General features: G+C 35.9%; 1 protein-coding gene across 2 annotated transcripts in view; it reads right to left on the bottom strand.

The window, feature by feature from the left end:
* si (sucrase-isomaltase) overlaps positions 1-13,034 on the bottom strand; it is a 55,928-nt gene that overhangs the window by 25,872 nt on the left and 17,022 nt on the right. For both annotated transcript variants that reach the window (XM_088618549.1, XM_088618541.1), the window contains exons 10-19: positions 12,779-12,904; positions 11,470-11,601; positions 11,155-11,271; positions 6,606-6,719; positions 5,869-5,953; positions 4,951-5,068; positions 3,712-3,883; positions 1,983-2,099; positions 1,215-1,369; positions 906-990 (exon numbers count right to left, since the gene is read on the bottom strand). In XM_088618549.1, coding sequence (XP_088474675.1) covers positions 906-990; positions 1,215-1,369; positions 1,983-2,099; positions 3,712-3,883; positions 4,951-5,068; positions 5,869-5,953; positions 6,606-6,719; positions 11,155-11,271; positions 11,470-11,601; positions 12,779-12,904 — 1,221 coding nt within the window. The remainder of the gene's footprint in view (positions 1-905; positions 991-1,214; positions 1,370-1,982; positions 2,100-3,711; positions 3,884-4,950; positions 5,069-5,868; positions 5,954-6,605; positions 6,720-11,154; positions 11,272-11,469; positions 11,602-12,778; positions 12,905-13,034) is intronic.

The raw sequence follows: 13,034 nt of genomic DNA, 5'->3' as shown, positions 1-13,034 counted from the left end.
AAAACAATACAAAAGACTGTGCCCAAGATGAGGCATTAGGTCATACACATCACTCATATTGACTTCAGAGTCTTCTTGCCAATTCCTCAGAGATACAATAATACATATCGTATCCCCTGAAGATAGTCTAACTTTGTGTCAGACTCAGGTGAAGTGGGGGCCTTTATTTTTCTTTAGGAAGCACAAACAAAAGCAGCACAAACGTGGTCTAATTGGAAAGCTCCAAAGAGATGTCAGGCAGCCTTAGATCCCTTATGTGAAAGCAGAGCTCACTCTTCTTTGATGGTCACAGAGGTCTATATTATAAAATAATTAGGTGAATTTAACTGGCAGCTGCTGCTATCGAGATCTTATTAGAAGCTGAAAAGAGGTATACATTTCCCTAGTCAATCCTGTGAGAAAGATCAAGGTTTAAAGTTTTCTGATCTTTGGGTAGATCTTGGATTTCATTAGTCTAACTGTTGAGATTAGTTTAACAGAGAGTGTTTTTTTCTAGTCTGTGTGTTTTCTTCTTTGGAAAAACAATTTTAATTACTGTGAAACACATCCAACCAATTGCCATTCATGCACAATATAAAAATCATTAAATTAATTCACGCCAGGAAGATATTGTTATGTACAATACAATCTATGACCTACAGTATAATTTAATATGAAATGCCAGCTGTTAACTAGCTATTTTCCTTTTTTCTTTTTATAAAGTATTAGTTTGTGTTATATTGTTATAGTTATTAGTTTTTATTTTATTTGGTAATTAACATTCAGTGCTATCAGTCTTCATTTTACTGTTATAACTATGATTTTATTTCTCCTATGACTGTTTGCTAATAATTCTCTACACTAATCAATACTTTACTCTCCTTATAAAATAATTTTTTCATTCTCTAGTAGAAAAAGCAGCTTACAGGGTCCAGAACAGGTGTGATGAGAAGAGATGGTCCCCACAAGAACTGTCGATCAACTCCCCATGTTGCTTTATCTGTGTAAAACCTGAAAGCAATTAAATACACTTACAGTATTATCAAATATAAAAATAGATCAATTAAGATCTAATGGGGAAAATGTCATACAAAGTAATGCCTGTAAAGAAAACCTGCAACTATTCAAGTTTTTATTAGCCCATACCATTCACTGCCCTTACACTCTGCGTAACGAAAGCACGAATCTTTTGATGACATGCAATGCTACTCCAGAAGACAGAGTTTTGTACTCACTCGTGCATCATGGGCCGGACTACAGTGTCGCCATTGACGTGAGCCTTGAAAAAGAGAGTATAGAGGTATGGCAAAAGGGTATATCGGATGCTCAAATAGTGCTTCGAGGTCTGTGCCACGATGGAACTGGAACCAAAATATGCTGGATCTTGTGGCTGTAAAAAAGGAAGAGGGTTATTAGGATTCGTAACTCCTTTTAAACTCCAACAGTTCTTTCTTTGTAAGTTTGGTGGTAGAGATGTGCCACAGCTGAAAATGTACAGTATAAAGTACTAAAAGGTCAGATTTTCTTTTTTTTTAAACCAAAAGGAGCAGTATTTCTCACCTTTCCCAACTTTCAAAGATAGACAAAGATAGACAGTCTGTGGCTTAAGTTAATGACTTTACTCAATAACAATGAATTTGGTCGAATAATCCTAATATTATGTTGTACAGTAAATCTGTGCAAACTAGACGATGTGCTATGCAATAAAGATTAAAATGCAGAGCAATCAATATAATAAACAGCCTTTCAAGGCTAAACCTTACAATTCAATAATATGATTGTGAATATGTTATGTAAGCGGCAAGTAAATAATTAAGCACAATGATACAATGGTCAATGTTTGTTGATTTACAATGATAGTAGAAATATTTTAATAATCTAGATAAAGAAATGCGTAGTCATATTGTAAATGCAGGTAAATGCTTGGTACACAAACCTTCTCTACATTTGTAGTTTCATATAATTTTTTAAAAATATATTTCACCTTTCATTGAAATACCTACTTTATATCCTTGCGCATTATGATTCCGGCTAAAAGGGTAGAAAGCTCCAACTTGCATCCATCGTGCACACAGTTCTTCTGTAGTATCATCAAAGAAGCCACAGATATCTGCTCCAATCTGAAGCAAATAAACAGTATTTTTCCATTCTAATCACAACAAATGATACAGTGCACTGCAAAAGTATTCACTCCCTTCCATGATGTGCCATTTTGTTGAATATTTTAAATCTAAACTCGAATGTTCAAACAATTTGAACAGAGTTAAATATCACACTGCACAGAAAAATTAAAACACAAAATCCTGTATGTTAATAGCAATATTAATATTAATTATGGGAATAGCATAAGTATCCATCCCATTTAAACTAGCTCAGGTGCAGAAAACTACCTTGTCACACATTTGAATGGATTCTGACGGTGTGCAATAATAGTTCGCATGATTTCAGAATAAATACACCATTGGTTAGCTCCATCGATCAATACATTTCAAGCAGAGATTCAACCATGAAGACAAAGGAGCTTCATTGGAAGAGGGGAAATACCTTTGCAGATAAATGTGTTGTAAAACATGATCATACAAGTCTGAAAAGTGCAGCTTAAATAATCTTTAAAATAAAGTTGAATAGGCAAATATAAACTTTGGCAGTTAAAAAATTGCACAGGTGCGAGACAATGAAGTCCTTTCCTTCTGCACAAGACCACAAAGTGAATCAATCAACAGGGAGTGAGTCAAACAGTCACGGAAGAGAATATGCCTAAATTTCCTTCAAATGTGACAGGTGTGATGACACAGCCACATTTCTCCCAGCTAATGTGTATTGTTTAAAAGGTTAGAAAGAACAGCTTTTCTCACTTTCACATTCAGTTTTTAGTCTAAACGTCTTGAACTGAAAGAGCAGTACTACATAATATAGCCGGGCTTTTCCATCCATCCATTGGGAGAAAGTTGCTTGATTCGGGTATGATGGCAACCTTGAGTCTAGCCTTGAAATACAGGGCATGAGGAAGGACTAAACTTTGATTGCAGGATCAGTCCATCACAGGCCACATCCATACACAGCGCTAATTCAGAGAAAACCTTGTCTTTGAGAGGTGGAAGAAAGTAAAAGAATCTGGAGAAAACCCAAGTGGACACAAAGAAAACATGCAAATTCCATATACTGTAGATGGTTTCCCAGGAATTAACCTAATTTGAACCTACAGTTTGTATTGTGAGGTAATAATGATGGCTACCATGCTTCCAGGCCACCCCAGTAGAACAACATTCAATATTTCATTTCCTATCTTTTCATTTGTACAGTAACTATTTTTAGAAGCCCAATTCACGTCATCCGTGTCACAGCTTCTATGGTTGTCAAGTAACTGCTCATGTAAAACACAAAATACTGCACAAAGAGACAGGTCAGTCTGAAACCTTTTTTGGACGGTGACCCTAAATATTCAGATGCCTGCTGGAATTGAGGCTGCATTCAGAAGGAAATGATTTCAGGTTCCAATAATGTAATGTTATAAGCATAGGGTACAAACACAAAGTAATCTGTGTAAAACAAAAGTATTTTGTTACACCTTCTCCTGCCTAAGAAAGGTGTTTTGAACTTTTTCTCCCACCTTGGTTTTGTTTTTTAAATTGATTGTGAAGTGTTTATTTTTTGTGTGTGTGGTGATCCAAAATAAGGCCAACAACAGCAAAAAAAAAATGTATTTAGGTCACTGGAGCAAAACGTACTTACATAAGGAAATCCAAAAAGATTAAATTCGAGCATCCCTGGAATTGCCCATTTGATGTCATTCCAGTTGGCAGCATTGTCTCCGAGCCAGTGCCCTGAATATTTCCCTGCCCCGGCAAAGGCAGACCTTGTAAACAAGAAACTTCTGTTGCCAGGAAAGACGCGGTTAAGAGCCCTGATAAAATCAAAAAGATTGTTGGGATTTTTCCGTTACTTCCTGCCAGGCATCAGACCGGAGGATCTGCAGAGGGATGATGGCTTCGCCGTGCCACAGTGTAGCTTTGCTGAGAAGACTGCGCTGAGACCAGATGGAATTGAAGGCCTACTGTTCAGCAGCTTTTTGTTGCTCAAATACTCACCCAAAGTATCACAGCAGGGCTTGTCTTGTGTGTGTTCCATTTGGGTGGTACTTAGAGTAATTTGTTGATTTAATTATGTACTTGGTTGCTCAAAAACCCATTCTCTCATATCACAATAATGTGCTACTTTTTGGATACATATGAAACTACACTGTTGCACTTTAAGAGAACCTTACTCAAGCCTCTGCATGTATTTTCTATTCTTCTGATTTTCATGCAAGTTTGCCATAACAATAGATTTTGAGATGCTTTCACAGTGCTTTGTTGTGTCTCATTGTGCTTTATGCAGTGCACAGGAAAGAGGTGATCATCTGTTTACCTTCTACAAGATTGAGTGTTGCTTTGAAATAACTTATGTTTAAAATAATTAATGAATGAAAACCTCTCCACTACAAAAAAAAAAACAACTTTACAAGAAAGCATCTAAAACACAAAAAAGTCACATTCAACTTTTAGATAATTTTAAATAACATTGTGTTGATATTTGTTTGTTTTTTTGTGACACACAAAAGCAGTATTTCAGAACCATTTGAAGCAGCATTAATTAGACAAAAAGTAGCAGGTATCATCTTTTTTATAATTAAATATTAATCAGGAATACGATGTAAAGAGAATGTAAACAACAACAAAAATACAAAAACTGAAAAAAACATGACAAGTAAAGCCTCCATAGCTAAGTTTAGCACACTGAGAGGGTGTGACTGTAATATTGATTCTGGCTTGTGCCCTAAACAGCCTTTCTTTATATTTTCTTAGGAAGTAAAATTTCATAAATTCATGATAAAACAACATAATACTTCAAAATGAGCAGCAGCTGTATTTCATTTTTAAATCTTACAATATCTTTTGTAAGTAAAGAATATAATTCTAAAACATGTCTTACTTTTCAGTTGCCAAAACCATTGAGTAGCCATATAGGCTGTGGACATCATAATGGTTTCCCCAAGTATGTTTGGAATCCATACAAAGTGTCTTGGAGTACATAAGATTGTCAAGAATTCCTACAAAACAACAACAACAAAAAATTAACCAACATTAAAGAGACCAGAAGACAAACATTTTTCTATATAAATCATTTACAGTGCCAAATTTCTTGATATAAACTATATATATGTGTACATATACATAGCTAATGAAAAAAGTATCTTTGACACTTGAAGGACTTATTCTTTCCAGGAATAAAAATGTTGCTTGAAAATGTTTTACTTTATTAGCCTGATATCTAATATTCATGCTTTATACGTTATGTCTCTGTATAATGTTTCTGTGTATACGCTATTGAACAAATTGATTGGGAAGTTCAGTTTTTTATTCTCTCTCCTGGAAATATATTGCTTGCACTGCATTAGTCCATTCAGAATAGAAATCAGGTTACACTGTGTTTATTATACTCGTATGTGCCCAGCCTTTTTAACAAGTCATGGTTAATCAGAATCTTCAGACACGTGATAACAACAGCACAAGGGAAACTACATGAGCAGTGAACATGAGATTTTGTAGCTGCTAATCTGCTATGTTCATTTCATTATTAGGTACTTCTGATCATTCATGGCTGTCTACATATCCATGGAGCTAAACGGCTCCGTTTTGTACTGTAAAATTATAGTTCTATCATGATTAATCAAACAAAATGGTTACAGTTGTAACAGAAGATCACTATAGAATTTTCTATGCATATTGAGTCAAAAGAGTAGAACAATGCAACATTCCTAAGATGTTTATAATATTTAGGTAAATCACTTATTAATCATATAATATATCAGCCATATAATATATAGAAGTGCTTATAAAGTAAACTTACTTGGAGTGAATGGGGGATAATTTAAATTATTGTTGGCACATCCTTTGTCTGAACCCTTCTTGAAGCTTGCCACCTCATTCATGTCCTTTAAAAAGAGAGCGAGGGTTGAAGAAATACCACAACAAGGCAGTTGGATTGAGCCACACAATGGGTGGATCTCAGCAGCAAGCGAGAAGTTTGCTAATCCCTGATTTCTGTACAGTACAAATCACAGAAAATGACATACATTTTGCTCTGTAATTCTTTGGCTTTCTTTCAAATCACAATCACACGTTGGTTTCATGACCTTGATCATTGACTTGCAGAGTGGTGGTGTGTGTAAAAAGAGTTCTAAACCTGATAATCAGTGACTCCTCATAAAACCATCAGCATTTTTCTCTTGTGTTTACAACACTCCATAATGATACGACTCGGTAGAAGAAACTGATAAGACTCTTGTTGCTAAGCAGTTTGAACAGCATCAGTTTTTTACAACTTATGAAATCTTTTTAAAGTACATACAGTAATTACGTTCCTCAAATAGAAAACTGATATACTGTATTAAAACCAAGTTTAGATTCACACAGCTGCCTTTTTGCATTTACTCAAATTAACACTCAAATTAGCATTTTCCTGATCTTTTTTTTTCCTGAAAAACATTTATTTTTCACTGATAATAAACAATGAGATTACAGTAATGTGGATTCTTACAGTACATGCCTTTAACAAGAAAGGGAAAAAAGGGGAAAAAAACCTACAATCCAGAGGGCATCAAATGGTACTTGTTTGTAGAAGCTTTCGACTTCATCAACCCACCACTGAATGCATGACGGATTAGTGTAATCAGGGAACACAGTTTCTCCAGGCCAGACCTAGAAAATATCAGACAAGAAAAAAGTATTACAGTGGAAGATAAAACTGGATAACGTAAAGAATTATGAAAACACAAAGTGGTTACAATTCAGAACATTTCACTTATGGCCATGTATTACTATGTTATGTCTGTAAAATATATTGTTGAATGCTAGAAGTTGCCTAATACATACCTTGTAAAAGAACCTAACTAAGCTTAATACAGGGGTGTCCTTGTGAGCTAAGAACTAGTCAGTCAAACAAAACTAACACCTTTATACAGTAGGTAAGGCTCAAAATGCAGTGTGGTCAACAAAAGCTATATTACACGGTGTATTTGTTTAACCTCCTCAGGATCGTCTCACATCTTACACCAACAGTTTGTTTTAAAGAAACAAGACAGAATTTTTAGACTGTCGCTTCCTAGTTTAGGTGAATATTTTCAAACTCTAAAAAGAAAATGGAATTGATGTTAGCATACATTGAAAAATAATGGAGCCATGAATCAGAGGTGTGCATCGTTCCATGAAACGGCTTTGCCTTGGAAAAGCATTTCACTAGAGGAGGGAGGGAAGGCATGGAGTAGGTGGCTCCTGCCATGGATAAGTGTGTCAAGTTCAAGTTCAAGTTTATGTGTCAGTCCAGCCATATACAAGTATACAGGGGAGCAAGATATCGTTCTCCAGGTCTACAGTGTGAATACAGACAGGCACCGACAAGACAATGCTATAGACATTGAGACATAGTCATTGAGAGGTTTCCCATTCTCCTGTAAGAATACAAGGGGTGTTGTCAGGTGAGGATACAGACATGGACAGCTGGCCATATTGCTTGATTAGCATTCTAAACGTTTGTTCGGTATGAAAGGCTGTGGTAAAGAGAAGGTAATGAAATAACATTCAGTTAATGTATATACAGATAAAATTGCAAGAGAATTTAGCTAAAGATTGACAACAATCACAGTTTGAATCTTGCTGATGTCTCTTATTACCCAGTTATGTTTACCTTGCAATTACGCACAAGATAAAGGTGTATTTTATACATTTTATTTTTTTCTTTATATGTTTATAAAACAGTCAATATACAATATATTTTCCTGTTCCTTATATCATTCTCTGTAGGTATTTTAGAATATGTTATAGAGTTTTGATTGGAATTACATTGGAAGCCATACAGTATATAGTTATTGCATTTTTGACCTATTGTCCACGATCAAAGCTTTCATGCATGACAGTATAGAAAGGTCTATTTGTTAGCTGATATAGGAAATTTCACTTTAGAAATCTATAGTTTTCCAGAATCCCAGTGCATGGTGAAAAGTCCTGTAACAGAAAGGTGTTATCTGAGAGTTTGAAAGGCTAATAATATGGATTGAAATCTAAAAGACACCACCTTTGATGAACTGGATCCTTCTACCAGAATAGGATGGTAAAAGCTTTTTTCACTTCTTTTAAAGAGTAATAGTTTCCACTTAAAATTTCAAAATGAATTAACAGGGCATTTATTGCCTATTCTTCATACTCATGCCATTCCATGACATTTTTATAATTTTAAACTTTACAAATTGCTTACAGAGCAATTAGGAAAAGGTTTTTGTCTGAACCAAAATGAAGAAAATTACCCATATTGTAAATGTCAGTTTTGCTTTGCTAAATAATGCTCTTCCTCAAAGTTCTGTAGTTATCCTCATATATCCATTTGCAGTGACTACTGTCTTCATAAAAGTGTTTTACACCTCTTATATTTTCATAACGATGCTAGCGCTGCTTTTTTCAAACAAGTCTTGTTGAAATAAACTTGTTATTGAGATAGTAAATGAGATAGTAGCTCCTCTTTCAGTAGAAATTTGTGTTATAGTATTCATTCACTCAAGAGTTAATTGATTGTATGCTTTTAATGTTTTTGCTTACACTAAATGCCCTATCCCAGCTGTAAAATACCTTGTAACAACTATGTCCTGTTTTGTGTCAAGGGCATTCATCAATAATAACAACACTAACAATAAAAAAGCAAAACCCTAATGTCTCAAAGCAAGATTGTTTTGCCATCTAATCTATATGATAATTTGAGGTGAAGCTACATTCTGTTGTTGAAATACTGCAGCCTTCATACAACACTATTTTCTTTTATCTGTGCTTTTGCAATGAAAGACCTTGTTATCTTTTGCAGAGGAATAAAATATATAGGTCTTGTCCCAATGTTTATTCTTATTGACTGTGAGATCCAAACAACAGGAGGGCTCATTAAGTAACATGGCACACCAGCTTACCACTGATTCACACATGGCAGTTGATGATTTTTTTCAGAACAACAGAAGTCTTCAATGTTCAAAAATATGTATTGTTTTACCACATAGATATTTCTTGGTCTTATTTTCTTAAATAATGAGACGTGACTTTGAGTTATATTGGAAAAGTGGACTTGTGGTGCTTTTAGAGGGCAGAGGGAGCAAATATAAAATAAGGGGTTAAATCACCAAAGGAAGGCTAGAGTCCCTCCAGATTTATGAAGAAATGCTTTAATAAACTGCATACAAGGGAGCTGGTGTCACATGCATGAAGCCTGTCTTGCTACTGTATATAAGATTTAGTGAGTAAACAGTCCTCGTCCACTCAGGGGAGTTGGCCCCTCACTGGCAGTGTCAGTGAGTATTAGAGCTCACGGGGAGTCTCTAAAGCTCCGCTCATGGGGAACTAGAACTAGAGCCTCCCTGTCAGGAGGACAGCAAGGTGCTGAGATACCATCTAACACTGGAAGGGGTGGGATCCAGGAGCAATGCCGGAGGGGACTAAGCATTGCTACAGGCAGCCTGTTCTAGGGGAAGAGAACAGGGATGTCTGAGCAAAAGACCATCTTGGAATGAGACCTCGGATCGTGTCCGCTCAGATAAAAGCTTCAGGGCAAACTCAGTCTCTAGTGTCTTAGTGAGACATGGTTAGTTGCGAAATCTCCCAAGGTTAAGAGTAAACTACCCCAGAGCAGGGAGACTCCTAAGCATATATGTTTATCCAGAGCAGGAAAGCTCACAGAGTAGAAGCCTTGGTCTGCCTGCTGGTAAGTAAGACGGTGGTTATAAAGTGGACCAGCCCAAACAGATTCAACCAGGGCAGGTTATTCCACTGCTACTCAGCTCTAAGGTACTACAGGTTTAATTAGGCGTACAGTTATGGACTGAAAACAAATTGTGTGGGCACTGCCTTAGTGTGGCTAAAACAGACATGAATGTGGCAGATTTCTCCCACACTTGGCTACCATCAAGGGAGCTTTGTTACAGGTGACTACCAACACAGCTCTTTTAAAATAAATGTCTTAATTTTCTCTGTATGTATTTAATGTAAAACTAATCATCATTGCAAATGCTTTTTGTATTTTGTAGCATTAGAAGTTTCAAATTTTACTCACTCCCTCCAATTCAGGGTCACAGGGGACCCTGAGCCTATCTTGACAAGGAAAGCAGAGTACATCCTGGACAGGATGCCACTCCGTCGCAGATCTAATTTTCCCAGAAGCCAATTAACCCACCAGTACAGTATGTTTTTTTTATTGGCCTGTGGAAGGAAACTGTAGCACCTGGAAGAAAACCACACAAACGTGGGGAGAATATGAAAACTCCACACAGCTATCATCCCTGGGCCCCTGTGTTGCAAGACAGTACTGTTAAGCACTGTGCTAAAATGTTTCCAAACTTAAATAGTTAAATGTAATGATTATTCAAGATTACTTATTCAGAATAACAAGAGTTCTGTTTTACAGAACCTTAGGATTATTGTTTTGTATGGTCATTACATTTGCAATAGATAATATTAAGAACAGAATTTCTATATCGCTACCTTACTGACATTTTTTCCCCTTATCTCACAAATAAAAAAAAACAGCATCTGAACTTCCTATAAGGCCTTGTGAATGATCACTGTAAAAAGATTTATGTGACGTGTTGCCTCTTCTTTGTGTTGTAAGAGTACTGCTGGAGTTGTAAGAAAAAGGGCAGAACTAGCATGGTGGTAGAAGCTTTATCTCAAGAAGTAAGAAAGAAGAAAACCTTGGTAAAGTACCAAGGAAAATCAAAAATGTGTTTTAAATATTTCACTCCTAGGCTGTCTTTACTGAATAAAATTTCAATTCCCTAGGGCAGCTGAACTTATAAAAAAAATATCATAATTGCAATATATTGTACTGTACATACAGGAAAGTAATATTGTATTTTTTTCTGCAGCTTGTACTTACTGCAAGTGAAAGTTTTGTGTTCCCAGATACTGCAAATACAAAGTGTATTTCTATCGGTCTTTCAGTGTATTTTGGAGCAGTGCCATGATGTAAACACGATTTTATCAAACTCTTAAAATGAAGCTAAGTCCTGAGCAGTAGGGAGATAATAAATGATAGTACCGCCTTTACTTTTTTAGGGGTAGCTGAAACCTTTGTCTCTCCACACTTGTAGATTGTGTTACATGTTACCTCTCCAACAAGCGGGGTTCTTCCATCAGCCAGAGTAACCCATGCATTCATTTTATTCCCATTTTCATAACTGTGGTAAGGTCCACTGATTCTGGGACTGGTGGCTACAGCTGGATCCTGAAGAAAATAAGAAGCATTAGAACATCCTGGTGTTTGACCTGCTTTGTTAGTTTTCTTCCATTAGAGCCATTTATTTCAGAGATTCAGCATTGAACACGGTGGAAGAAAATGTTGAAGGTGAACAAAATGAAAAAGAAGGTAAAAAATGGCATAAACAGTGGGTATATTTTTCTTATTCCATATAGAAAAACTTACTAATATAGGTACATATTTTTGTCCAGCCTGATGTAAATAAGCAGCAAACTGAGGTAGATCCCGAAATTTATCTTGGTCATATGTAAAGATTTTCTTGTTTTCCATGTAGTCAATGTCAGTGAATTGGATCTCCTACAAAAATATGGATACAAAGCAGAACACTTATGAAATGTTAAATATTAATGCATTCTTTTATTTAATAATTCCATGCACGTCTTTTATAAAAGTTGTCTAATTATGTAAACATTTGTGACATTGATTTTTTCTCCCTTTTTACCATGATACTAGTATTCTAAGGACATTCACATTCTCATCTGCATTAATTGACTTCCCAATACAGTGTTATTTACCAGATGGTAATGTCTCCTGCCAGTTCCCAGATAATGTTAATCAGTCATTTATTAGGGAGCTTAATTATGTTTTCCTTCATATTTATCGGTATTCACATTTAAATATCGACATACTATGTTTAATGATACTTTTTTTTCTTCTGGTGAAATCTTAATACAGAAGGTTACTTAAATGGTTTTGTTGTATATACAATCATTGTATTAGTTGTATATAAGGTCAGGCTTACACCTGCTTGGCTTGAGTGGGTTGTCAGCTGTGAGTTGTGGGGTGATATACTGTAGCTGCTGGCTACATCACCCTAAATATAGCTATAGATAGATAGATAGATAGATAGATAGATAGATAGATAGATAGATAGATAGATACTTTATTGATCCCGTGAGGGAAATTGCAGTGCAACAGCAGCTTAACACACACAACACAGCCACAGTGTAACGAATTATATAATAATAGTACAATACATACAATACAATACAAGAGTTACTCACAGTCCAGACACACAAGAGGAAACTAGAACAGAACAGTACACAGAAAATCGTATCACACGTATACCTGTATTTAATTTATATTTAGCTAAAACATACAGTAGCTATTTTAGATGGCTGTTTTAAGACATACACAGATTGCATAGAGGTAATAATAAATTATAACAATAACTGAAATGCTCTGCTATGGACATCCTTAGGTTTGGCACCTGATTGGACATTTCATTTATAGGGTTCTGTGTTTAAGTAGCAAGTATCAAATCACTCAGATGCTACCCTATTTATAACTGATTATTGTCACTGAAATTTTGTAGCAGAGCCATATTAGAATGAAAATGGTGTTATGATTTTCTGCATTACACAAACCCCAGACTACCTCTCATACCCCACAGACAAATCTATTTAGTTTTCTACATCGTTTACATCCAGGCAAGGCAACACAAGAAATAATTCAGGGTTTGATTGAAACTTACATATGGAAGTCCAATCGCTCTGTTTCTGTCCACTGTAGCCTTAACTTCCTCTAGGCTTCCGTAATCCCAGCGTGACAGCTGGAAACCCAGGGACCAGTAGGGCAGCAACACTGGTCTTCCGATGAGCTGAACAAAACACAGAAAGGACAGTAAAGGTTTGGCCAAAGTCCCTGATCTTAATCCTCTTCCCATCGACTCAAAGTTAGAAATCACCACTGTCGGGTACCGAGAAAAAGTTTCTGAGTGAACGGTTTCT

The sequence above is a fragment of the Lepisosteus platostomus genome, chromosome 2 (assembly GCF_059453375.1).
Source record: "Lepisosteus platostomus isolate fLepPlt1 chromosome 2, fLepPlt1.hap1, whole genome shotgun sequence".
Classification (NCBI taxonomy): domain Eukaryota; kingdom Metazoa; phylum Chordata; class Actinopteri; order Semionotiformes; family Lepisosteidae; genus Lepisosteus; species Lepisosteus platostomus.
The sequence above is the reverse complement of the archived record's forward strand: the minus strand, read 5'-3'. Positions and strand labels throughout refer to the sequence as shown.